At 40.3% G+C, this 23,981-nt stretch overlaps 2 protein-coding genes across 2 annotated transcripts in view; one reads left to right on the forward strand and one right to left on the reverse strand.

The window, feature by feature from the left end:
• Nucleotides 1-2,555, forward strand: part of LOC142373734 (2-oxoglutarate and iron-dependent oxygenase domain-containing protein 3-like) — a 40,379-nt gene extending 37,824 nt beyond the window's left edge. Inside the window, exons 9-10 of the mRNA XM_075457110.1 lie at nucleotides 1,552-1,690; nucleotides 2,549-2,555. Of these exons, the coding sequence (XP_075313225.1) occupies nucleotides 1,552-1,690; nucleotides 2,549-2,555 (146 nt within the window). The remainder of the gene's footprint in view (nucleotides 1-1,551; nucleotides 1,691-2,548) is intronic.
• Nucleotides 916-15,266, reverse strand: LOC142373750 (urotensin-2 receptor). Its single transcript, XM_075457124.1, has 2 exons — nucleotides 14,085-15,266; nucleotides 916-1,739 (listed from the first exon to the last, which is right to left on the reverse strand). Exon 1 carries the CDS (start codon nucleotides 15,216-15,218, stop codon nucleotides 14,139-14,141), a length of 1,080 nt encoding a protein of 359 aa, XP_075313239.1. The 5' UTR covers nucleotides 15,219-15,266; the 3' UTR covers nucleotides 916-1,739; nucleotides 14,085-14,138.
• Nucleotides 15,267-23,981: the final 8,715 nt, after the last annotated feature.

A 23,981-nucleotide genomic window follows, 5' to 3' on the forward strand; every position in this document is an offset into this window, starting at 1 on the left:
AAAAGTCATGTAGAAAATTATATAAATGTAAAACGTGCAATCCCACGTTTTTACAGAGTCGAAAACAACTATTTATTTGGATTAAGGAGGTTTTACAGCTAGCTAAGCTTAAAGCTGGAACTGAGCTTTCTGCACGTGCTTGGATGATAACCTGTTCTTTTGCAATTTAGAAATGTTACTGTCAACCAAAGCTCAGTAAGTGTCACATTAGTTTTCTTTGTGTACTTTTGCTCAACCAGAAATATCGTTTATGATTTTGGAGAAGGTTACATGTTGGAGTTACCTCATAGGCCACAACAATGTGAATCCAAGCGTAAAGACTTGGGGGATACTGCTGTGGCCTGAGCATGAAAAATCCCATACCAAACTAGTATCTCTTGTAATCATAATACAAATTTGAAAGAAAAATAGACCTAAACCTTGTTGGGAAGTCTGGGATCTTCCCGCAAAATGACTAACAGCAGTTTTCAGAGTTCATTTAACAAGTTCTTTCTGTTTCTCCCTGTTCGTACGCTAATCTACATGGACTGCACCCTCACTCAACTTTCTATCACACAGACCTCTGGTTAACATTAGTTTCTTCTCAGTTTCAAAGCTATGCTCAACATGTCCTAAGTCAAGCTGAGTATGTAACACAAACACTGCTCTAAATTATATTCCAGCCATCTTAGGTGCCGTTTACACATACCCGGGTATTTTGAAAAACGAAGACCTTTCCCTTCATTTGTGCCTTTCGTTTATACACAAACGGTGTTTTTTCCTCTGAAAACGAAGCTAAAAAAAAACTCTGGCAAAAGTGGAGATTTTTTAAAAAATCCGTTTAGCGTTTGTGTGTAAACTGGTTGAAAGAGACAAAAACGATATGTTTTTAGAATGGAATGCGGAGTTGTCGTCATAGTACAGAGCCCTGCCCCTATCCACCATAGTGGCAGGATGCTAGCGTGATAACGCCATGCATTGTTTATCTAGCAAGCATGGAGGTACTAGCAGCATTTCTGTTGTTGAGAGCTATACTCGCTTGTGTGATTTTGAAAATTACAGTCATACAATGTATTGAACAACAAAGGTGCATTAGGGCGCGGGCGGAGGGCAGCAATTGCGGAGCTTCTGTAGCTCAGTCTCGCTATCAGTCCACACACATGAGCCTGGCGCCATATTTTCTTCTTGAAAAGGATCTGGAAGTTCTTCCTGTCAGCGGTTCTCTATTAGGCTTCTGATTGGCTTGTGTGGAATTCTCATTGTTCTAACACTGCCACCGTGTGTAGCGTGGCGTAATTTAACAGCTCCTGATAGCGTATTTCTCCGGATAAATGGAGACGTGTTTTTTTTAAAAACCGGGCTGTGTGCACCTAGTTTTTTTTTGCAAACTAAGGTTAGAAAATATGCGTTTTTCAAAACACCCAGGTATGTGTAAACGGCGCCTTAGTGTTACAAATAAGGCAAATCATGTATTTTTCTTAACTGTTAAACATCTTAAAATCATTCTCATATTCCCCTCTTCCCTAAAGAGTCTGCTCTTGTTCTTAATTTATTTATTTTTCTCATCCCCAGGACGAGTCTCATTTTTCTCTTCTGGCTCAGAGAACCTCCACCGTGTGGAGAAGGTAACATGGGGGTCATGCTACGCCATTACTGTGTCCTTCACTTGTGACCCTGCTCACGCCATCTCTGACCCCACCCTGCCCTTAAGGCATCCAAGGATGATGGATGGCGGTGCTGCCCATCTGCTCGGACAAGCCCTGCAACAAAGAGGGGGAACAGGGATGAGAGACGAGGGGAAAAAATTAGTTTTTATATGGAGCTTTTACTTAGAACATTTGTATACTGTAGCTGCTAAGTCAGTATTTGTAACTTTTCTTCTTGTAACAGGAAAAAGCCACATGTTGAGTCGAGGAGTCTTCTGGTTGAAGACCCTTGTGTTTTTATCCAGTTTTCTACAGTTGTGTGGTTTTTGGTTGGCGTTTTCAACGTGTGCTCCATGTCCCCTTGTATTTTGGATTTAAAATAAGTGCAAAAAGTCTTTACAGTTATACCCTAATTGAGCAACTTCTACATGCGGCAGCTAAGGTGATCCCTGTTTATTTGAATATACAGAAAACTATTTTGGGGCTGCTTTGTCACTCAGTAGGGGTCTGAATGCTGATGTTGATGATGATCTGAATGATTTTATTTTATGCATTTCAACTAATTAAATAGATTAATCTATATACAAGGGAAACTGGGGCCCGATGGAAAAGCCACCACTTAGTCCTTTACTCGCCGAAATATCAAAAGTGTTCCGGTTCCCTGCAGGTCATCGAGGGGACTCCTTGTGAAGATTCTGCTTCTCTGATGAAATAGATTTGAAGCCGCTGGGATTGTCTATTTTCTGAGTTTCTGTGGATGTTTCCATTTGAAGGAGAACTGTCAATTCCTTGAAGAGGGCATTTAAATCTGGTGAATCTCAGACTGAAATAACTTTTCCTGACTAAATCTCCCACTCAGGGCTGCGACCTGTTACCCAAATGTTAAAGTTCTTTTTTGGTTTGCGCCTCTTGCTTTCGTGCAGTTGGTGAAAACGAAACAGTGAAACAACGAAAACCATTTTGAAGAAACAACAAAGCTCAAGTGAACAATATCTATTATCGTATCCATATCTGTCATCATCTATGCTTTTTTTTTTAATTTCCCACAGCTTTTCCGAAGCATCCACCACCTCATTCTTATTTTTTCTTTAGAGATGTTTTCCTGTTGTTTGATGTAATTAATAATTTTCTTTATATTTCACGTGTATTTCTTTACATTAAGATACATTTTTTTGTGGCATACATTGATAGCAGTTTATTAGAGTAGGTGGGATTTATAGGTGAAATCACGACTAAAATACCATTATCAACTTAGGCTCCAGTAATCTAAATCTAAATCTAAACAAATCTGAAGCGATAGTTTGGAAAAACAGCAAAAAAGAAATGCAATTCAGACATTTTCCATAAAATGGTTTGAAGCTAATAAACCTGGATGTTAATAGGCTTAATCAATTTTGCTCCAAGTGAAAGGTACTTAGTAACAATCCGAACAACTTGACACGTATAATAAGCCCACGTTATCACAAAAACCTGGTTACAATTGATTACCTCAAATGGTTTTATTGATTAACATTATTAGTAACTATTAGTTGCATCAGGTGGTGACGAATGTCCAGCAAAAAAAAAAAAAAAAAACTAAACCTGAAGTGGATGTCCACAAAAGTCCACAAAATATACAGTCAAATTTTGCATGTGCAAATAAGGTTAATGAATGCAGTGGGACTAAATGCAATGCAACAAAACCATGTGCCGCAGCACCAAAACGAGCTGAAAGACGTCTTTCCATCTATCTCAAGCTGAAGGGAAACTGCAGTGTCGAGTTATAGTTCTGTTACCTCTGTCACAGTACTGAGTCCTTTAATCTAATGTTCTGGATTACAAAACTTGAGCAAGCTTTAAACTTTGCCTACTATAACAAGTTTCCAAAAATGTAAATGTGTTGTTGCTGCCACTTAACAGTCGGTAATAAAACATCTGTGTGCAACATAATTGCTCACCTCACTTGAAGTCTATATGAGATGGATGTGAAGACCACATAAGGTGTTGTTTTCACATCTACTTAACACACACACAGACAACTGCTGCACCTACAGCAAAATATTGCTGCTCTCAGCTCCTTGGGGATGTACTGCTTTCATCAGTTATGTGAGAATCGTAGCGGTATGCCTACATCTGCAAGAGACTTGTGTGGGAACACTGCCAGTTTCTGTGCATAGGGCTGTGCTGGATAAGTCATTGTGGAAAAATGCACCATACACCCTGATAGAAAAAAACTCTGCTGCTCAATAGAAGCACACCACCATATTGTGAGATATGATTCACGAGGTTCTCTGAAGGTTCAATCCACAAACGATGTTGCTTTACCCTGTCATTTACCACCACTATAATGCTGTCAAGATAACTAAATGAATCTGCTTCTTTCGACTTTTCGAGCAATCTGGAAAATTGTGAAACTTAGGCAAAGACTTAATAGTTTAAAACCAAGCTCTGGCAGGCTAAGATTTATTCCAAGACCAACAAGCAACCGTCCATTACTAATTTGTCAGTTAATTTTACACCTGTCAAGAAATCGTTTTCACTTGGCATGTGTGTTAACACCGAATAGTGGCACCTTCTGCTGAAATGTTGTGGAATTGAGGAAACCATGCCATAAAAAAATGTGCTCGTTACCAGTAATGTCAGTTCCGTATCATACATGCTGTGCCCTAAAAAAGGGAATTATTTATGAACATCTTATCACCTTGAGAGCTGCATATTTTAAAAACCCTACTTCAAGGATTGGCAACTGCTCAGTTGTTTCTTATAAACCACAGTGTGTATGCTGCTCATTTCCCTATTTCAATCAGCCAACTTGAAGAATGGATCTAAATGGAAGCAACTAAGGCTTTCTTATCGCGAGAATTCAACCATTCCATCCATCAGCAACTTGCCAATGGTGCTTCTTCTGCTTTATTAACCCTCCTTGTTGTATTTTGTTCAGATAAAGATGGTAAATAAAGCAAGAGGACCCACTTTAGACTGGTGGAAAGGCACTTGGAGTGCACTTGGAGTGCACTCTTCGTCGTCATCGCGTGCAGATTGCATTAGTGAAGCGGAAGAAGGAGGAACAAAGCACTTCACAATCCACGCGTTCATTACACACGGATGGGCCAGCCAGGTACTGCTAGTGTGGCTGAGGAGAAGCAGGGTGAGCCACAGATCACTGTTAACATCTGGCCCTGTCGAAGCAGAGATCTGTGTGTGTTACATGCAGTGGTGGACAGTAACGGAGTACATTTACTTGAGTAGGCTACTGTACTTTAGTACATTTTTTGTACTATTATATGTACTTTACTTGAGTATTTGTTTTTTTGGAAACTTATGACTTTCACTCCACTACATTTGAAAGACAAATATTGTACTTTCAACTCCATTACATTTCTAGGAAGCATGTCGTTACTCGTTCCTTTTAGGCTTTGTAATCCGCTGTTGCAGTTTTTCTTTCCTAAAATGCACACCAGAGTGGTGTAAAAAGATCTGGTTTCACTTGTAGTTTAATAAGATTTGACCATGAGTATCAATACTTTGACTCAAGTACTGGAGTTGAGTACTTTAACTGGTAAAATGCATTATGACCCTCAGCTAACACAATTCCCATGTCTCTCGTTAAACCGGAATTATTCTTGCTTGCAAACTCTTCCGTATCCATTTTGGTTTTCAAGCACATCCACGGTTATTGCTCTTATACAGTTGGCGCTTGGATCTTTGAAGTCCCCATGAATGTGGCCATGATAATGCTTATCAGCATCTACAATGGCTAATGGAAGTTTGACTTAGCTGAAACTCTTTGGGTCATCTGTCAATATAAACAGTTTAAACACTGCCTTAAACCCATTACCTGTTTTTTTCTCACTGTCTTTTCTTTTTTAAACTCCATTCATGAATACAGGCACCTGCTCATATTTAGATGTAAAAATTCATATATTCATAAAAATGGATGGATCTATTACCGGTATTAACTATAAAGACAAAGAAATCTTGATTTGACAGACAAATTTCAAATACCTTTCATAACAGATGACACTTTGGCAGCATGGTCTGTCTTTTAAAGGTCACTTCATAAATGGAAATTTCCTAGCACGTGAAATGTGGCCAAACGTCAACTGGTTTAATTGAAAAGTGTTTTTCTATGTGGTGTTACACGTCTCACCATTAGAGTGACACCATTTTTGCACATCAAAGTCAGTAAGACACAGTCATTATGATGACTTTAGCTTTTGAATGGTCGTTAAATATCCTGAAAAATCTCCTTAGACCTTGATTTATAGTTATACAGACTATCTGGACACCGATACGAGTTATGATATTCCAGGTCTTGGACGCTCTTGAGCTAAGGACCTCTCAGTACCAGCGTAACAGGCCATCTTTATATGGCAAAAACAAAGCGACTCCATCAGGAATATAGCGGGAACATTCGGCGTGCACTTTTATAGAAAACAAGAGTGGTAGATGATTGCAGCATCCTTTCCATGATGAAGGAAAATCATGTTTGTGAAAAAAAATTCAGCATGATGGACAAGAGTGTGCGGTATCTTCCCCTTTGAAGGAAAATCATATCACATCATCTAGCTCAGTGAAGAACACTCCAAAAGATAGGCATGTCATTATCAAAGTCTGCCATAAAGAGAGGCAGATACCGGAGGTTAATGAACTCTTTCATTAGCGTTAAGAATACATTAGACTTCGCCAGAAAATATCATAAAAATTCAAACTTGGTCAAATTTCTGTGCGGAGTTGCTATTTGATTTACTCCTTGTATAAAACAGTTTCAGGTTATATTTCATCATGCAGCGACAGACCGTGTTGAGTTAAAATGTTTTTCCGATGGTATTCCATGTGTTTATACCGATAATTGTGCCAAGATGAATTGTCATGCAGTGATGCCTGAAAGCTTGAAGGTCACGGCCATCCAACAGTGGTTTATCCTCACACTCTCTGAATCGTTTCACAATATTATATGTAGCGAAACCTTGGAATGAAAACTACTGAAAGTGTTGACCAATGGTCTCTTTATTTAACTTGAAGTCATTGAGTACTCATGTCACTGAAAACTGTATCAAAACATATAGCACAACAATCATTTAACCAACCTATTTCTACAGCACACATTATTATAACATGAACGAATAAAAAGTCATCAAGTCACATAATGCGAAAATTAGAAACATGATTCTGCAAGTTACAAACACAAAAATATCATACCTCGCTGCGCTCTCCAAGGAATGCAAACACAAGGCACGACGGTCCCTTTTTCAGTCACCAAAATGTTAAACGGGTACAAAACAAAGCTTGAGATTGCGACCACAAGTGCCACAAACAGTCTAATACGTACAAATGTAGTAGCATTCCCACGCTGGCTGCTTTGACAACCGTGTAACCAACGGAGCTACCAGTAGGACAAACTTAAATAGTATAGGCACATAGGATTCCCAGGTTATTTAACATATCTTATTTAAAAACTCAAAATTCAGAAACAAAATAAATTAGACATATTTTTCCCATAACCCAACTCAAATTATTATTATCATTTTAAAAAAAATCTAAACGCCACTACAAAATGTCAATATGGTCCTTTACATTATACTGTGTAGATTATGAAAGAATTAGGTGCAATGTGGTACAGCAAATGTATTTTTATGCAAAGAGGTGCGCAACAACCTATCCTTACTTGGAGAGACTAAACCTTTTATCATTTTATACCCAATCCTGACACTCTCATCTTCACCAATCTTCCAGAATGCCTTTACTTGTGTATTCTACCCACTTTTCTGACTCTTTTGATCTTTAGAACTTGTCGGAAATGTCAGGGTATGTTGCTGCCGTTAAACCCTAAATATGTTTACATTATCTAAGTTTTAATCAAGTTGGTCACTGAGGACACTGAAAATCCCTTCATCTATATAAACAAATGAACAAATTATAGATTTAAGTTCTGATTGGTTAAGGAGATCTTCCTCCCATTTCTGGATGTGGGGTTTGTATATTATTCAAAATTCAAAATGAAAAACTGTTTACTACATGCAGACAAAATTAGCAGCCTGCAGGTGGATGCAGAGAAGCATTTAGCAGTTAAAGACCCAGATATTTTGTTCAGAGGGTGGTGTGAACCAAAGATCAAGCTCAAGTGATTAGCTAAATGATTGCTGAGTTTGCTCTGTTTCTGGAAGGTGTACCATGTCAATGTATCAACTTAAAAACATGTTAGGGAAAGAAGTCTTGTTAACGCAGATTTTACTAGATGATGCATGTGATTTCTGAGTATTTAAGGAGTGCCATTTATTTTAAGAGAAAGGTTTGCTCTCGGATTTGCAGGCTATAGGACAAGATCAATTTAAAGCCATTATGAGTATTCTTTAAAGTACAGAAAATCAAAAGGAAGATTTTTGAGGCTCCGGAAAGGAAATGACCAATTCTTTACTAAATTTTGTATCAATCCTGAATGCATGTGCTGCAGTAGAAAGAAAATGAAAAGGAATGGAGGCCATTCTTTCCACCTAAGCTCTGACAATCTGTTGCATCAAGAAATTGACTGCAATGAATTTATGCATGAGTTTGGGACATCTGACATACAATGCAAGCACAAACAAAGTGTACGGAAATATCCAATCTACCTCGGGACATTTGTTAGGAAATGTCACAGCTCAAGATAATGTTCAGATAATTTTCATTATGACAGGAAATGTGACATTTTTCGGTCAGTCTGTATTTGAGGAGCATCTCATGTGTCCAGAGATGCATCGCGACTTCCTTCATTTTGCATCTATCTACACAGTTTGTTACTCGTGAACTTTCAGAATGTATGAGGCTTATCTATGCATCACTCATTAAAATATCTGTTACTTTTCCCTTTCACAGTTGATTCTGTCACAACCATGGGGTTTTTCGCCATGTTTTTAGTTCTTGGTTTTGGGTTTTATCATGTTTTAGTTTATCTCATGCCTCGGTTTTTAGTTCTTGTTTATTTTTATCATGTCTTAGTTTTTCAAGTTAATGTTTAGTTCTTAGTTTTGCCCATGTTTTAGTTTTCTCATGTCTTAGTTTTCCTAATCTTCATGTCCAAGTCCAGTTTTTAGTTTGTTGGGAACAGATTACAAGGTTACAGTGCGGGATGGTAACTTTATTCGTGTAATTGTCTTAATATTATTCCCTGTGACGCGCATTGAGTATGTGCGCCCCCAATCTTTATCCCGTCTTTACAAAATCATTAGTTGTTGGTTAAAGTTAGTTTCTTGCAGTTTTTTGCTGGTTAAACTACAGCTTAACATCTTTCTAACGAGCCCCTGATTGCAAATGTTAATAACCCCGTGCGTGAAGTGTGAAATGTTTTAATCAGCCTCACCTTTTCCCCGGCGCCCTTCTGCACGTTACTGTATGATCACGTTTGTTGTGAGTTACACAAAAACATCGGTATTTACCTTGGGGGTAATCAGATTCACCTACATGTGCTCCCACCACCACTGAGAGAGCAGTGTCACCCATAGTTGCGCCAACTCTCTGTTCAGACAGGGTGGGCCCCTCTTCTCCTGTCCCCCGCCTGTTTAGGCAACACTTCGGCGGTGAGCAGCCAGTCTCCGCTTCACATCCACCTTAATGTCGGACCACTTCTTCTTCACCTCTGCTTGTGTGCGCTTCTCAGATCCTACAACATTGACAGCCTTGCACACGCTCTCCCACCCACTCCTCTTACGTTTGCTGCTTATGCCAGAGGACGGCGTGCCAAAATGCACATTTTTGCGGTCCTCCACTTCAGAAAGTAGCACCTCCATGTGCTTGGATTCATGCGTACGCACAAATTCATACATCCGGATATTTTTGTGCGTAGGAGGGCATTTGGGTTTGAGCGCACGCCATGTTTCAGTAGGGAATCCACGCAAGTCTTTGTATACAAGGCTCCAGATGATTTTAAAATTATATTCTGATATGCAAAACGTTTGAAGCAAAAGAGGGTGTGCTTTTGCTTTCAGGGTGTACCTTTGTCTCTCACCCAGTGGCAGCTGGGACAGGCTCTTGTCTCCCAGCAACCCTAAATAAGATGAAGTGTGTATGGAAATGAATGTGAATGGATGAACTTTCTCTTTCCTATGTCAGTATATTAACATTTCATAAATATGCAATTGTGCATGTGGGAATGTGAAATCTCCTGTGGGCACGTAACCCAGGCAACACTTAAAAAGATTTCACTATTTCACCTAGTTGTAATGAAAGGATGTATCTTTGCCCAAATCATGATATTTTCCAAAACTAAGCTTCCAGTTTGAAGTCCTAAATCTTGCGGGTTAGAAAGTGTGTGTATGTGAAAATAAAATCTGAATTTTTGAATAATCAGTCATCTCTGTTCAAATATAGTGATTTAGATTCAAGCCTTAGCTTCCCAGTCCATCACATGGTTAACAAATAATAATAATCCTGACATACATGTCTTTGAGACAGAAAAGCTCCAGCTGTCTCATCTCATGAACACTTATGCATAGAAATGAGCTTCTCGGTTTGTGGTGTTTTACAGTGAAACATGGCAACAGCTGAGAGGAAGAATAAGAAAGGGATTTTCTGACTAATATCAAAGTGTTTTGTGGTGTTTGATAATACGGTGAGTTAATCAAACAGGTTCACACCTCATATAAAGCAGAAGTCAGGTCCAAAGGTGGAATTTTGAAAAATGAATCGCTGTCACAGCTGCAAAAGCAAATGGCTGATACAGTCATGAAAACAAATGTGCACCTAAGATCAAATGAACAATTCTAGATGAATTTCTAAAAACTATTGGTGCTCTGTGTTGCCGTTATTTTGTGATATTCTATACTTTGCCTTGGTCCATCTTAAATTAACTTTGGGAGAGGACTTCAACATTGGTGAATCATGTTCACATGTGGCTTCTTCTTTGCATGATAGAGCTTTAAAGGAGCCATGGCATGAAATTTTCACTTTTTAAGGTTGTTGAATATTAATATGAGTTCCCCTAGCCTGCCTGCGGTCCCCCAGTGGCTAAAAATGACGATAGACCTAAACCATGCAATGGAAATTATTCTCCGCCTTTGGTAATGTGACCATGCAGATGGCCTGATCGGGAAACCTGCCTCATGTGACGTCGAAGTAATTTCCCCCCAGAGCCCATATATGGCTATGCCAAAACTGCCTTGCCCCCCCACAGCTCTTTGGCCAGCTCATTGCTCCGTACATGGATGTACAATGGATGTAAAAAATCTGTTTAGAGCTCCTGCATCAGAACCTCTAAAGAGCAGGTGGACAGATTTTGTTTTTTTCTGGGAAAGTGACAACAGAACTGAAGAGATTTGTGTATGTGTGCGCCAAACATTTCACCGACGAATGTTTCCAGAACTTGGGCCAATACCGAGCTGGCCTTGCGAACGTCTGAAAATTAACCCTGGATCAGTACCAACTCTCTTTGGCCCAACTACAGACCTCGGACAAGTAAGTAATTTAACGCTCCTTAAATTCAGTGCATTTCATCAGGATAATGATTCATTCATAGCCTGGGTGCCAGCCGAACTTAGCCCCGCCCATAAAATGTTTGGTCGGGAAGTTCGGTCTGGCTCTGCTCAGTTGGGAAATCATTATGCCCGACCTGGAATTGGTCAACCCAATCAGATTGCCAGGGCGGGCTTTATACGATGATGGACAGATGATCAACAGGGACATCATCGACTATGTCACTAAAGAGCGCTTGGTTTGAATTCGTTTGAAACAAACATGGCTGCCGCTGGAGAGCTAGGGTGTGTAGATTCTGCCATCGAGTCTGTTCTACAGGATCTCCACATTGCATTCATTTTGAAAGACGAACAGAGGAACGCGATAAAGGCTTTTATCGATAGAAAATATGTTTTTGCCGTCCTTCCTACAACAAGTGCGTGTTGCTTAATCTACGTCACATACTACGTTGCTCTGATTGGTTGTAGGTCTATCCAATTGAGCGAAGAGGCATTTTTTCTCCTGGTTCGGTTGAAACACGCCCCATACCCAAAACTCTATTGAGCGGTATCAGACTCACATTCTGACTAGAATCGTGAGTATGACGTAGTCAGGCTAATTCATTCATGGTTCCCGAGTCAAAACGGTCAGTCTATCTTTGTCGTTAGCTCTGCAGCTAATAACTCATTCACTGTCGCTAATGTAACGGTAAATAGCATTGGTATGCGAGTGGACACATAATTTACTGTAACGTGAGTGTTGTGTACTTATTTGTTGTTTTGATAGCCGTCCTGCTGTTGGTGTTATGGCGCGCACGATATCTGCCTTTCCCCCGATTGAAATGACTAGCGCTACGTGCATCTTTGCAAACCAGAGCAATCAGATGAGAATGTCAAAATCCTCAATCCTGCTTTCCCCTTCACGCACGCCTTTTTTGTCGTCTTGCTGTGTCTTGTGTAGCACTTGCTTGATGTTTGACTGTGTTAGGAAAGTTGTTCACTAACTAGTTCGTCATATTGTCAAAGTAAGCTCATTTCAACAGGTTTCGCTAGTTTTAGTCGCTAGCATCTTTGCCCCGCCTTTCTCCTCCTAATTTGCATTTAAAGCTGCAGACCCTAAACAGCTCATTCTGAGGATCCTAAGGAAAGCTCATTTTTTGGGACTGGCTGTAATTCTGCACCAAGGCAGAATTTTGGGAAAAAAAACTCAGATACAGTATTAGGGGACCACTAAAGCTTATAAAAATATATAAAAGCCTCCATTTATTTTAATGCCATGGCTCCTTTAACCTGCATTTATGGATGGAACCGTAACTATGTTCACAAACAATAAATTCTGGAAATGTTCCTGAGCCCATGCAGTGATGACAGAATCATGCCTGCTTTTAATGCAGTGCTGCCTGACGGGCTCAAGATCGTGGGCATCAAATATTGGCCACCTCCGTTGTGCACAGAAACATCTCCAGATTCTGAAAATCTTTTGATGATATTATTTACTGTAGGTGATGTCTTGCAATTTTACACTGAGGAATGTTGTTCGAAACTTGCTTAATAATTTTTAAATGGAGTTTTTTTTTTTGCAGAATGCTGAACTCTGCCTTTCTAAGGTGCCCCTTTTCAAAAATCCAGTCATGTTGCAAAACTGTTGCCAGTTAACCTAATGTTCCTTCAGCTGTCTCTTTTCATGACAACCCCCCCCTGCAGTTTTTCTGGGAGGTTTTACTGTCATCAAATTCAAGACGAGGCAAAAAATTTTCATGAAATGATAACATGTCTCACTTTTAGCGTTTAGCATGTTTTGTATGTTATACTTTGGATAAAAATATGGTTCATGAGGTTTTAAAATCCTTGCCCCAACCCAAAAATGCCATTTACATTTACATTTCACACAGCGTTCTAACTTTTTTGTAATTGGGGTTGAAATCATGTCATGTCAAAAAGGATGCCAGCCTCTACTGAATTCTGTCATCATCCCGCATTGCAACAGCTGGGAGTGTGATGGTGAGAAAAAATTGAGCAAGATATGATTTTTGGTTCTAGCTGCCTGCTATCCTTTACAGCTTAAAGGTGTTTATGGAACAATTATGTGGCACTTGCACAAGCCCAACTAACAAAGTTTCTTTGAATGTTTATGATCAAGTAACTCTAACGTGTAATATGCATGAAGATGTCATTTAATTTCCACAGTATGCTTTCGGTTCACCCCCTAACCATCTGTGTTGTCAATTTCTGTCTCAAGAAGGGTTGTAGTTTGTTTCGTCAGATCCCAACGTCTGTCTGGAAAGCATACACCTCCCTAAAGCCTGTTTCTGCAGTTGACAATGTCTATAAATACAAACTTGACAGAGAAATATGGGCACCCTGAATTTTTTTGACTTGTTTATACAAACCTTTTGGAGACAGGAAAATGGTGACACAAATGACGAGTCTTCAAATAGCATTTTACTGATCTATCCAGCATCTACCTTACCATAAACATCAAAGCTAGCTGTGTCATTTGTCCTTAGACTGGTGAGCCACAACTACTGCAGAAACATCTTTAAATGGTCAAAGATAGAAGCCAACTTAAATCGCCACTCATGTTTTGTTAGTATTGTCTCAACATGACATTTCTCAACTGAGAGGTCAGACTGTATGGAGATGATAATCATGGGAATGCAACACATCACATCCCTTACCCTCATTTCACTCCATGTTCTCATTATACTCATTATAAGTCCTAATCACAATGCAGGCCAAGTCAGCATAACTTCAATAAATCAATAATATTCACCTTTCAAACTTTGATTTTCACATCCCAGTTAAAGGAACACTATTTGGTGAATTTTGCCGAGGTGTAAGCCAGTGCATTAGATTACAGTAAACCTGAGGTGTTGGGGGCTTAATGTTCAAATTTCTAGAACACCCGATGTTTAGAATAGAGTATTGCCTGCAAATAGGCAGAAACACTTCAACACATGCTTAAAAAAAGAGGGCCTCTAACTTTTCTCACGATGGCGCTTGTTTTACGCACAGTATAAGACCGGCTTGTGCGTGAGGGGACGATTAGACCTACCTACTGCGCTTCTTGCTTCAAGAGCCTTCTCCTCCCGTGTGCACAGCTCCCAAGTCACTTCAGCGTCCCCATGACCAGCGTCTCGGAGTTGAACTCGAACTGGTTGCTGGAGGACGCAGACTTCCCCCAGGAGTGGAGGCTGGGCGGCCGCTGCTTAAACGAGGACATGTACCTGTAGAAGCTCTTGTGTCTGTTCTTCAGGTACTCCCTGTAGTTCTTGGTGAGCAGCGTGTAAAGGAAGGGGTTAATGCAGCTGTTGCTGTACGTGAGGCTCGCCACCAGGTAGTTGATGCAGGTGTGCGTCTGCGAGGCCAGCCTCAGCGGCTTGGTGTGGTACAGAGGCAGCAGCTGCCAGATCCAGAAGGGCAGGAAACACGCCCAGAACACCAGCACGATGGTGAAAATCATGATCAGCACCTTCTGTTTTGGTGACCTCTTGCCGCCTTTATTGATCACAGAGTTGCGCTGAGACTCTAAATAAGTGCGCGCTAACCTGACATACAGGTAGCCGATGACAAGCCCCGGGGCCATGATGCTGGTGCCAAACAGGACAGTCACATACACTTTATAAGCCAGAGGCGCCAATGTGGGTGCGCACATCCTCTTAACACCCCCATCTGGGGTGTTTTTAGTGGTCTGAGCGACCATGATCATCATGGGCACGGTGAGAACCAGAGACAGCAGCCACACACCCCACGCCAGGGCTTTGCGGTAACTCTTGGAGCGTCTCACCGTGTCCAGCGGCTGGGTGACGGCCAGGTAGCGCTCCGTGCACATTACGGTGAGGGTGAAGATGCTGGCGTGCATGGTGAGGAGGTCCAAACTGAGTAAGATGCGGCAGCCCACATCCCCGAAGTACCAGTCCTTTAGGAAGTAGGTGGACACCACGAATGGGATAGTGGAAAGGTAGAGGAGGTCCGCCAGCGCCAAGTTGATGATGGAGATGTACATGGAGGTGGCGAAGCGGATCGAGTGGCACATCACCACCAGCGTGTACACGTTTCCCGACACTCCGATTATATAGACAACGGACAGAAGAGTCCCAAAAGTAGATGTGATGACGAGTTCATTATCCACAGCCCCGGAGCCGCCACCGACCCGCGGCGCGTTCAGAGCCACAGACTTGTTGTCCATGTCGCGCGCCGCTGCTCTATGTCCCGGTACCGCTGCTCTGCTCCGTTCACCTGCAGCGGAATGGAGACAAGTTCGGGAGAAGGCGCACCGGCACAGGTTGTGTCTCGCCTGTCAGCCTCTGAGCTCACAGCCTGGTCCTCTTTGTTCTGACGTCACCGCCGTAACACTTACACCGAGGACCGTATATTGATAACATCTAGGCTAAGCCGTGTCTTGTCTGTAGCTTTAAATGTTGTTTTTAAGGAAACAAACGACTACTAACACTGAGGTTGAAAAATACCCCCTATGGTTATTGTTATTAATATTATCATTAGTCTTTACGCAAATATTTTTTACATATAAACTTGATCCAACGGTAAGAGTGCACTAGATTCCAACAGCAAAATCAAACCTAAGCTCCTGGAAAAGCCAGTTGGAACCAGAAAGGGTCGATTTTACGCACAAACCGGCTGCATCAATTATCACACAAACCGCCTGTTAAAATCCCTCCCTGGTAATTTGTATGTGTCATTTTCTTGCAGAACGTGAGACTGACAGGAAAGCGTCAGAGTGGCACAGATAATTAACCTATACTCTGACCACGTATGTCATTAAACGTGTGCATTCACACACTGACTCCGCTTCAGAGATTCAATCTCCTCTCCCCTTTTCTGCTCCTCAAGGTTACTGTGACATGGAGTGAACTCTTCTGTGATTGGCACGGCGCAACGCAGGAAGTCCACCTACAACATAATAGAAGCTGAAATGTCAAGGAGCCATCTTATACGTGAGGGAAAATAAATAAAAACGTGTTGGTCTGTCTTATTTTTGCTGCAGCTTCACCTAGAGGGCTCATTAAAGACAGAAAAGTCAGATGTCATATATTTTTAAGACAGTACACTCAAATAAAGAAAAACACTCGACCCTGTGTCATAATATTAACATTATAATTGCAGCAGATTCACTTTATTTTACAAACTCAGTTTCCAGAAGTGTTGTCTAAAATGCAATAAAAACATACAACTGAAGTAAAATAATTTCGTTTGAGCCTTTAACAGATATTTAACAATTCCAAAAGTAAGATTTTCAGTGTTCACTTATCAGCTTCATTGTATTTAGAAAATATAAAACAATTTGATGGCTGCAACATGCTTGCAAAAAGACTGGACAGAGGCAAAGAAACACAGAATAGTTATAGGATGCAGAGATAACATCATTCTGGAGAATTCTACAACCAACAGAATAATTGGTGACAGGTAAGGGTGCCATGATTGGGTATAATAGGAGCATCAGGTTTAGCCTTGCCAAGCAAGGACGGGTCATGGCTCACCACTTTATACCAAACTCAGAGAAACATCATCAGAAAAAGTTAAAAATAAAATATGTCTCAACAAAATAGTTCAAATAACTTTGTTCCTCCAACATCTACAGAGCATAATATTGTGAAAAGATTGAGGGAGTCTGGAGAAATCTTTTTTTCTTAGTGTCTTTCAGGCATCAAATTTTTCAATTTGTTTATATTTTATGAATACAATGGATTAGGTTAGTAAAGACATTCATTTGAAGATTTATTTGAGAAAGCACTGCTATTCAACAAAGGTTCAAACTAACTAGCCAATCACAGATTTTACTTTGAAATGCATTTTAGAAACCCCGCCACCACCATTGGACTTGCTCATTCAGCCTCTCTTGTCTTCCCAGATTGATGAATACATTCTGAGCTGACAATCTTGAGCAGATAACGTCAGCACAGATGGAGCAGGTGTCCTCAGACTCATTCATCTTGTGGTGACTGAGCTGTGAGGCAGCCAGCAAAAAAAAAAAAAAAAAAGACTAAAAAAAGACTCTCAGAGAACATAACAGCTGTGTTATGCTAGACTGCAGGTGCAGTGAGAAAGGTGTAAATAAAAAATCAATTTTACTTTTGCTTTTCAAAACAAATAACAAATCATTTAACACAAAGTTCAACTCAATTTTACCATCATAACACCGACAGCAAGTCCATTTTTTTATCAAGGAGCTCTACAAACCCCAAAGAGCTGAGAGGAAGTACTACAATCAGTTTCTGTGATATCGAGCACATAAACACAAACCCTTCATTCCAAGTAATTACATCGGGTGTCAGAATGTACAACTACATAAAGACTGTATCCTCAATTTGTGCCGTTACAGCAGGTACATGCCAAAAACATGTATTGTTGCTGTCATCTCTGCACTTCTCAGGAAGATTATTGGAGACTATATGAATAGCAGAAATCAGAATCTCTACAGTGTAAACTACAGAAAAATGTCAGACTGATCCTGCTTTCTGTGCTACATGAAGCTGTGTGAGCCATCCTTCAAACCCTGCTGATGACAGTTGAGCATTGTGAAGCATTGTTGGGTATTGTGAAGTTGGCAGTGCAGTAAGAGACTGACTGTGGAGTGGTAGTCGTAAAAGAGTATTTTTGAAAGTGTAGTGCTTTAAAGCATTGCAGAAGTTGCACAAAGTTCGAGGGCAGGGAAACAGCTGAGGTCAGAGGAGGAGTGATTTCAAAAGTTGCGCGGTTACGTTTTCTTAAAACTTCTATAAAAATGGGCTGCATGTCTCCTTGAGGTCCACTAACATCTATCGGCTGCTAAACATCAATTCAGATGTCAATCTTTGCATCTTTCCCTAAGATTGTGTAGCGCTGTGGACATGTTTATTAGTGCTTTGTCGTGTACTTTTTTTTTCTGATTTCTTGCTGTCTTTCACTTTCTGAACACACTCATTGAAGGCAATTCATAGTTTCCATGTCCACTAAAACACAAGCCTTTCACCAAACTTTCACCATCTTTACATGTCTCTGACGGTCCATAGGGGCTCCTCTGCTGGCAATGTGCAGCCCAAATATTTGTAAGCGAGTGGAGTGGAGTGCAGATGGTTCCCCTTAAAAAACTGACAGCATTTGTCCTCTTCTTACATGTTAAATTCTTGTTGTCCACTCACACAAAAACACTGTCTGTGTTCTGAACATTATCACAACTTGTATACTGGACTGTTGTCTGACATGCCTTACGTGCTGCTGTTTATCATGACAGCTTTACATTGTTTTAATTTCCCTCTAACACTTCGTCGGCTTTCTTGCATGTCACCTCCTTGACTGACAGCTTTCTTGACACACAATACTCACCCATTTAATTTGTTTTCCCCTGTTGGACTTAATCCAATGAAGAAAGGCGCAGATCAGTACATGGCTCCTGTAACTGCTGATTCCGGCACCTCTTTAATCTTTAATCCTCTATACAGTATCCTCTTGGCTTTCTCAGGACTGGCACTTCTTGATAACTGATCCATTCCCATGCTCCACATTGATACAGGCAAAGTTAAAGACTCCAGCTAAAGTGGCTCACATTTCTAGATTCACACAAATGCAGCAGCCGCTTAATTACTGCAGAAACAAGGAAACAAATTAAAAAATGTAACATTTGCTGTGAGATGTAGCAACACCATTAATCTTAAAGGCTTGAATTCTGTATTTAATAAAAAACTGTAATTATTTCTTCTGCTGTTTATGAACTTCTTTTTTTTACGTTACATCATGTGCACAGATCCATCAGGCAAAGTACAACATCTAAGAAGTTTCTTAAAACACGTTGAAAGTCTTAGAACTATGTTGTACTGAGTTGTATAGGTAGATATATATATATATGTAAATGTATATTTTTCCATAATGTTCTGCTGAGGAATTTTTTTTTTTTGGAAAGGTCTGAAATCAGGGCTCCATAATCCAGTGGAGGATTCTGACAGTGAAGTGCTCCTTCGGGTATCAGGCCCCTCTCTGTGAAACCAGCTACCAGTTTGGGTTCGAGAGGCAGATATTTTGTTGATAAACTTACAGTTAAGGCTGGCACAGGTGACCCTGAACTGTCCCTTAGTGTAGCTCCTTTAGTCCTAGACTGGCGGGGGACATCCTACGATGCACTGAGAACATTTTCTCAATCTGCTCTCTTTTTCAGCAGGTATCCCTTGACTCATAATATGTTGCCGCTGACCTCTTTTTCCCACACCCTCCCCATTAACTGACTCAGGCGGATGACAGCAGTCTGTGAGTTTGGTTCTGCTGAATGTTTCTTCCTGTTAAAAAGGAATGTTCCTCTCAACCGTTGCCTCATGCATCTTCAGGACAGGCTACCGAATCAAATAAGATACTTTATGTGATTTGCCAGTTTCCTTAGCAAGGCAACACTTTGTGAATTGGCATTATATAAACTGTACTGATTTGAATTTTGATTAATTAAATTGAAATGAATTATAATCAATTGGACTGATTGGGACTGTATATTTAAAGTGCTTTGAGATGATATTTGTTTTGAATTGGCGCTAAATAAACAGAACTAAATTGAACTAAACTGAATTGTGATTGAAAAGTTGGGACATGTACGACCCTGCGCGATGTCCTTGATGACAGGCATTGACTGCCAAAGTGTTCAATTCGAGGCCTCCTCAAACCACAAACTGATGTGTGACATCACAGTGGCTACTGTTTATTACCCAGGGACTCTGATAACGAATCAGGTTTCACATATATAACTCATTTCTCAGCCCATTAAAAGTCATGCTGTAAGCTTCATCTGAAAGAATGTACAATCACGTACCGTAAGGATTCTACTAATTCCATGAAAAGAAGTGATGATCTTTCTGATGTAAAACACACTTGGTCAAACTTCACTTTTTCAATCATACAAAAGCTACTCTCTTTGAAAGATGGAAGGCAGAATGGCCTCTGTCATCCAACTCAGCCCACCTCTTTGTTGTTACTTGAGAAGCTACCTCTTTAACCTGTGTGGGTGGAGGTGGATGATCCAAGCTACACGTGTACTAGACACTGCGCCCCAGTTTCCTTTCGCCAAAAATAGCTGCATTGTCATCATGGTGTCTGTGCTCTATAACATGAAAATAAAACCTATTCTAAACTGTAGAAGATATTTCTTGTCCTTGATTTAGTTTGTTATTGTTGTTTTATTCATGCTGCTAAAACCATTGGAAAAAGAAATTTGAATAAAGCTTCTCTTTCCACAAACAATATCCCTGTTATTCAGAATTTATTCAGGAAACTTTAAAGTTTTATCATGAGAGCAAAGTGATCACTAGACACTTTGTCCCCCCTCAACAACAAGCGGCAGGGATTTTTGTCTGCAGCAGGATTTAGAAGGCTCTTGAAGGTGGTGGGGGATCACAAATGTGCCATGCTGTAACCTGCTACTGCCCCTTTACAAGATTAGTCTTTTAGAGAGTTGACATCCCTGACCATAAAGCTACAGCTGCACATGGATGGCTTCGAAAAAAGTCAATGGCAATGAGCTGGAATGGCTGAGGTAAAGACCAGACATCAGGCTGTTTCAGACGCGTCTTTTGTTGTAAAGATCACTGTTAGAGTGTTAGATTTGCTATTGTGGCAGAGAAGAACAGTTGACTGGGTGGACCTGCTTCAGAGCGGAGATGTGAAAGGTTTGCTGAAAGGTTTTATATAATTAGTTTTGCTCAAAGCAGTCATCAGTATCAGGCTGATGGTGCTTGTAGATGGTGGGCGCAGCACAATGGACTGACTGTGAGCTGATGTTTGGAAGACGTTTCACTGTGACCATGCAAAGGGTTGTAGGTTAAATACTTTCATGAGATAATCTTTGCTTTGTTTAGTCCTTACTTGAGAAGTGTGCCTCACTGACTGATTACCTGGTTTTATGTTTATGTTTATGCATTTTATCCAAAGCGACTTACAAATGAGGATATAACATTACAGCTAACATCAAAGCTAACATTAAGCTACATAGAAGGAAAACAACTAGTCAGACTCTGTCAGAGGTGACAGTGTAGAGATAGAGTGCAGGCATAGAGGGAAGCACAGAAAGAGAGAGTGCAGTAGAGGGGTAGGGACGTACAGGGTAAGTGCTAGGATAGGAGATGCTCTCTGAAGAGCTGGGTCTTCAAGAGTTTCTTGAAGATAGATAGGGACGCCCCTGTTCTGGTAGCACTCGGTAGTTCATTCCACCACTACTAGACGATATTCCTGTGACTACCGGAGTGATCGAGTTGTGACATAAGCCTTTGCAAGAGCATTCAAGTAGATGGGAGCTGTTCCATTAAACACTGTAGGCTAACATCAGTGACTTGAATTTCATGCATGAATAGGGGTTTGTTTGTTTTTATTAGATCCCCATTAGCATTTGCTTTTAGCAGCAGCTATTCTTCCTGGGGTCCTTCCAATGAATTATTTACAGATACAAATATCAGCCACACAGAGTGGCGGTAAACATGACATACATGATAATATTCCCAGGGTCCTTCCAATTGACAATTAACCACCTACTACATACATGAAGGATAAAACAAAAATACAAGGGAAAAGAAATAACACAAACAATACATAAATGTTTTCCTCATAAATTATCGCTAAAGGTTCCAAAACATAAATAACGTAAGAGACAGAGACAGCACAAGAAAAAAGGAGAAAAGAAAGAAGAAAAAAAAAACAAAAAACAGCTGCATTACATAAAGTTGATATTCATATAATAATTTTTGATTTGTATTTTAAAGGCATGAATATTTAACTGAGTAATGTTCTAAGGCAGTAAGTTCCATTGATGCATTGCCCTATACATAACTGAACGTTGCATTGTTGTCTTGGATCTGGGTAAGGTGAAACACCCTCCAACTGCATGTCTTGTTGAATGAGTATGAACCAGTGAGCTAAAATACAACTTTCTGTATATTATCAGTGGTGATTTTGTAATTATGACATTCTTGATAAAAACCATAAGTAGAGACAAAAGCTTATTTCTTACATTTAACCAACCTAAAGATTTGTGCATTTTAGTTACATTTGTTCTCCAATTACACGAAAGAGCTACTCTTGCTGCTTTGTTCTGGACCAATTGTAATTTCCTTATATTACCACCTGATATAGAAGACCAGACAATAGAACAGTAATCCAGATTTGATAATACCAGAGCCTGAATTACTTGCTTGGCCTGTAAGTGTGTAAAATACTTAGCACATCCTTTAATTATTGATAATGCATTTCCCATTTTTGTAACAACCCTTTGTATATGTTTATTCCAAGATAATTTATTGTCAATTATGACACCTAAAAGTTTTACTTCCTCTAATTCTTTTATCACTGTATTGTTTATTGCAATGTTTAACATTGGTTTAGAACTTAAAGAATGATTAGTACTAATTACTATACAATTAGTCCTTTACACATTTAGTATCAGCTTATTATTGTTAATCCAGTCAACAACCTTTGCTGTCTCGCTTGCCAGTTTTTCATTCATCACCCATTTTCTTTGGGTGATGAATATGGGTAGCCAGTGGAGCTCAATGAACTCTTTTCAGCTGATCGAAGACCAGATGCGCTGCCGCATTCTGGACCAGGAGCTGGGTGGCGTGTTGGGTTAGGTATGGCCTGATCTTTCTTATGTTTAGCAAGGCGAAGCGGCACGATCAAGCAACGGAGTTAACATGATCTTTAAAGGTAAGTTGGTCATCAATCATGATACCCAAGTTTCTAGCTACCTTTGATGGAGCAAGAGATAGGGATTCAGTTTGGATGCAGATGCTGTGGTCTGTGGTGTAATTGTTAAGAATTTGGCAATTCCGGTTCCATTATTAATATCGCTTATAGCACAAATAGCTTTGGTTGCAGTCACACTTTAGTTTCAAGTATGCACCAACATTTGATCTATTTTCGCCTCTGTCATTTTACTTTTCACTGCCTCCATGAAAGGGGTAGCTTCAGGTATGCGGGACCCTGCCTCTGATCCTGCCTCACTCTTGCGGTCCTCGTCAACTAAATGTTAATATCAGATGGAAATTATTCATACAGTATGTCGCTAACATTATTACAATCAACAGAACCTGGAAGGCTCTCAAGTTTTGAATACAGGCAAGAGTGACATCTTCCCCGTTGGGCGGGCCTGTTGGACGGGTAGCAGGAATGGGGGTCTTTCATTAATAACATTATTATCAGTGTTTGTTGTTATTAATAACTGCTCTGCTCAGGCTCATGGGAGGCTTGTTTCCTCCCATTTACATAGCGATAGCGGCGCGCCAGAGAAACTTTATAATTTTATTTCGACGTGAGATATACAATGTGTGTTGGGAATGCGTAGCAAAAGGCCGAAAAGTGTCACGTGTGAGACTTGAGAGCCCTGCCTTACCATGGACTATTGAGACGGAAGATGCTGAGCCACAAGCTCCCCCATGAGAGTCACCCCCATCGCTTAGCAGCGTGTCAAAGACTTTATAATCGTGAAAAGTATTTGCATGCTGTGAGGTCAAATGTTTCAGCATGTTGGAGGTATTTCCCCCCTTTGGTGTAATCAAAGCTCTGTACATGTTGCAACTGGTCCTAGTATTGTCCGTTTTGGTGAAATATAACCAAACTTTGGAGCGCTTCTGCCTCGACGCCATGTTGGAAACATTCTGAGCCAAAATACAAAGCGTGCACATGACGTCATCGCGCAAATGCGTCAGACGTTAGCAGAACCTATAAACGGGATCGTTAGGCAGGCAGATTAACGATTCCACGGATCGAACTACTGAAAAAGTTTTTCTTACAAATTAAGAAAAAGAAAAAGTCTGCAAGGTTGGTTTCATGTAAGTTGCATCAGAGTGTAGTTTGCCTTGTGACAGAGCAGAGGTTCTGGCTTTGGCTTGATCTGATGCAACAACAGATGAAAATCTTGCTTGCATGAACATGTCCTATAAGGAAAATCACAAGACCATGAAATCTAAAATGCAGCATTTGGAAGTACATT

The sequence above is a fragment of the Odontesthes bonariensis genome, chromosome 23 (genome assembly GCF_027942865.1).
Source record: "Odontesthes bonariensis isolate fOdoBon6 chromosome 23, fOdoBon6.hap1, whole genome shotgun sequence".
Classification (NCBI taxonomy): Eukaryota; Metazoa; Chordata; class Actinopteri; order Atheriniformes; family Atherinopsidae; genus Odontesthes; species Odontesthes bonariensis.

What these genes read in the sequence shown, in the direction of transcription:
- LOC142373750 (XM_075457124.1), bottom strand. Translation starts at nt 15,218, where the DNA reads ATGGACAACAAGTCTGTGGCTCTGAACGCGCCGCGGGTCGGTGGCGGC.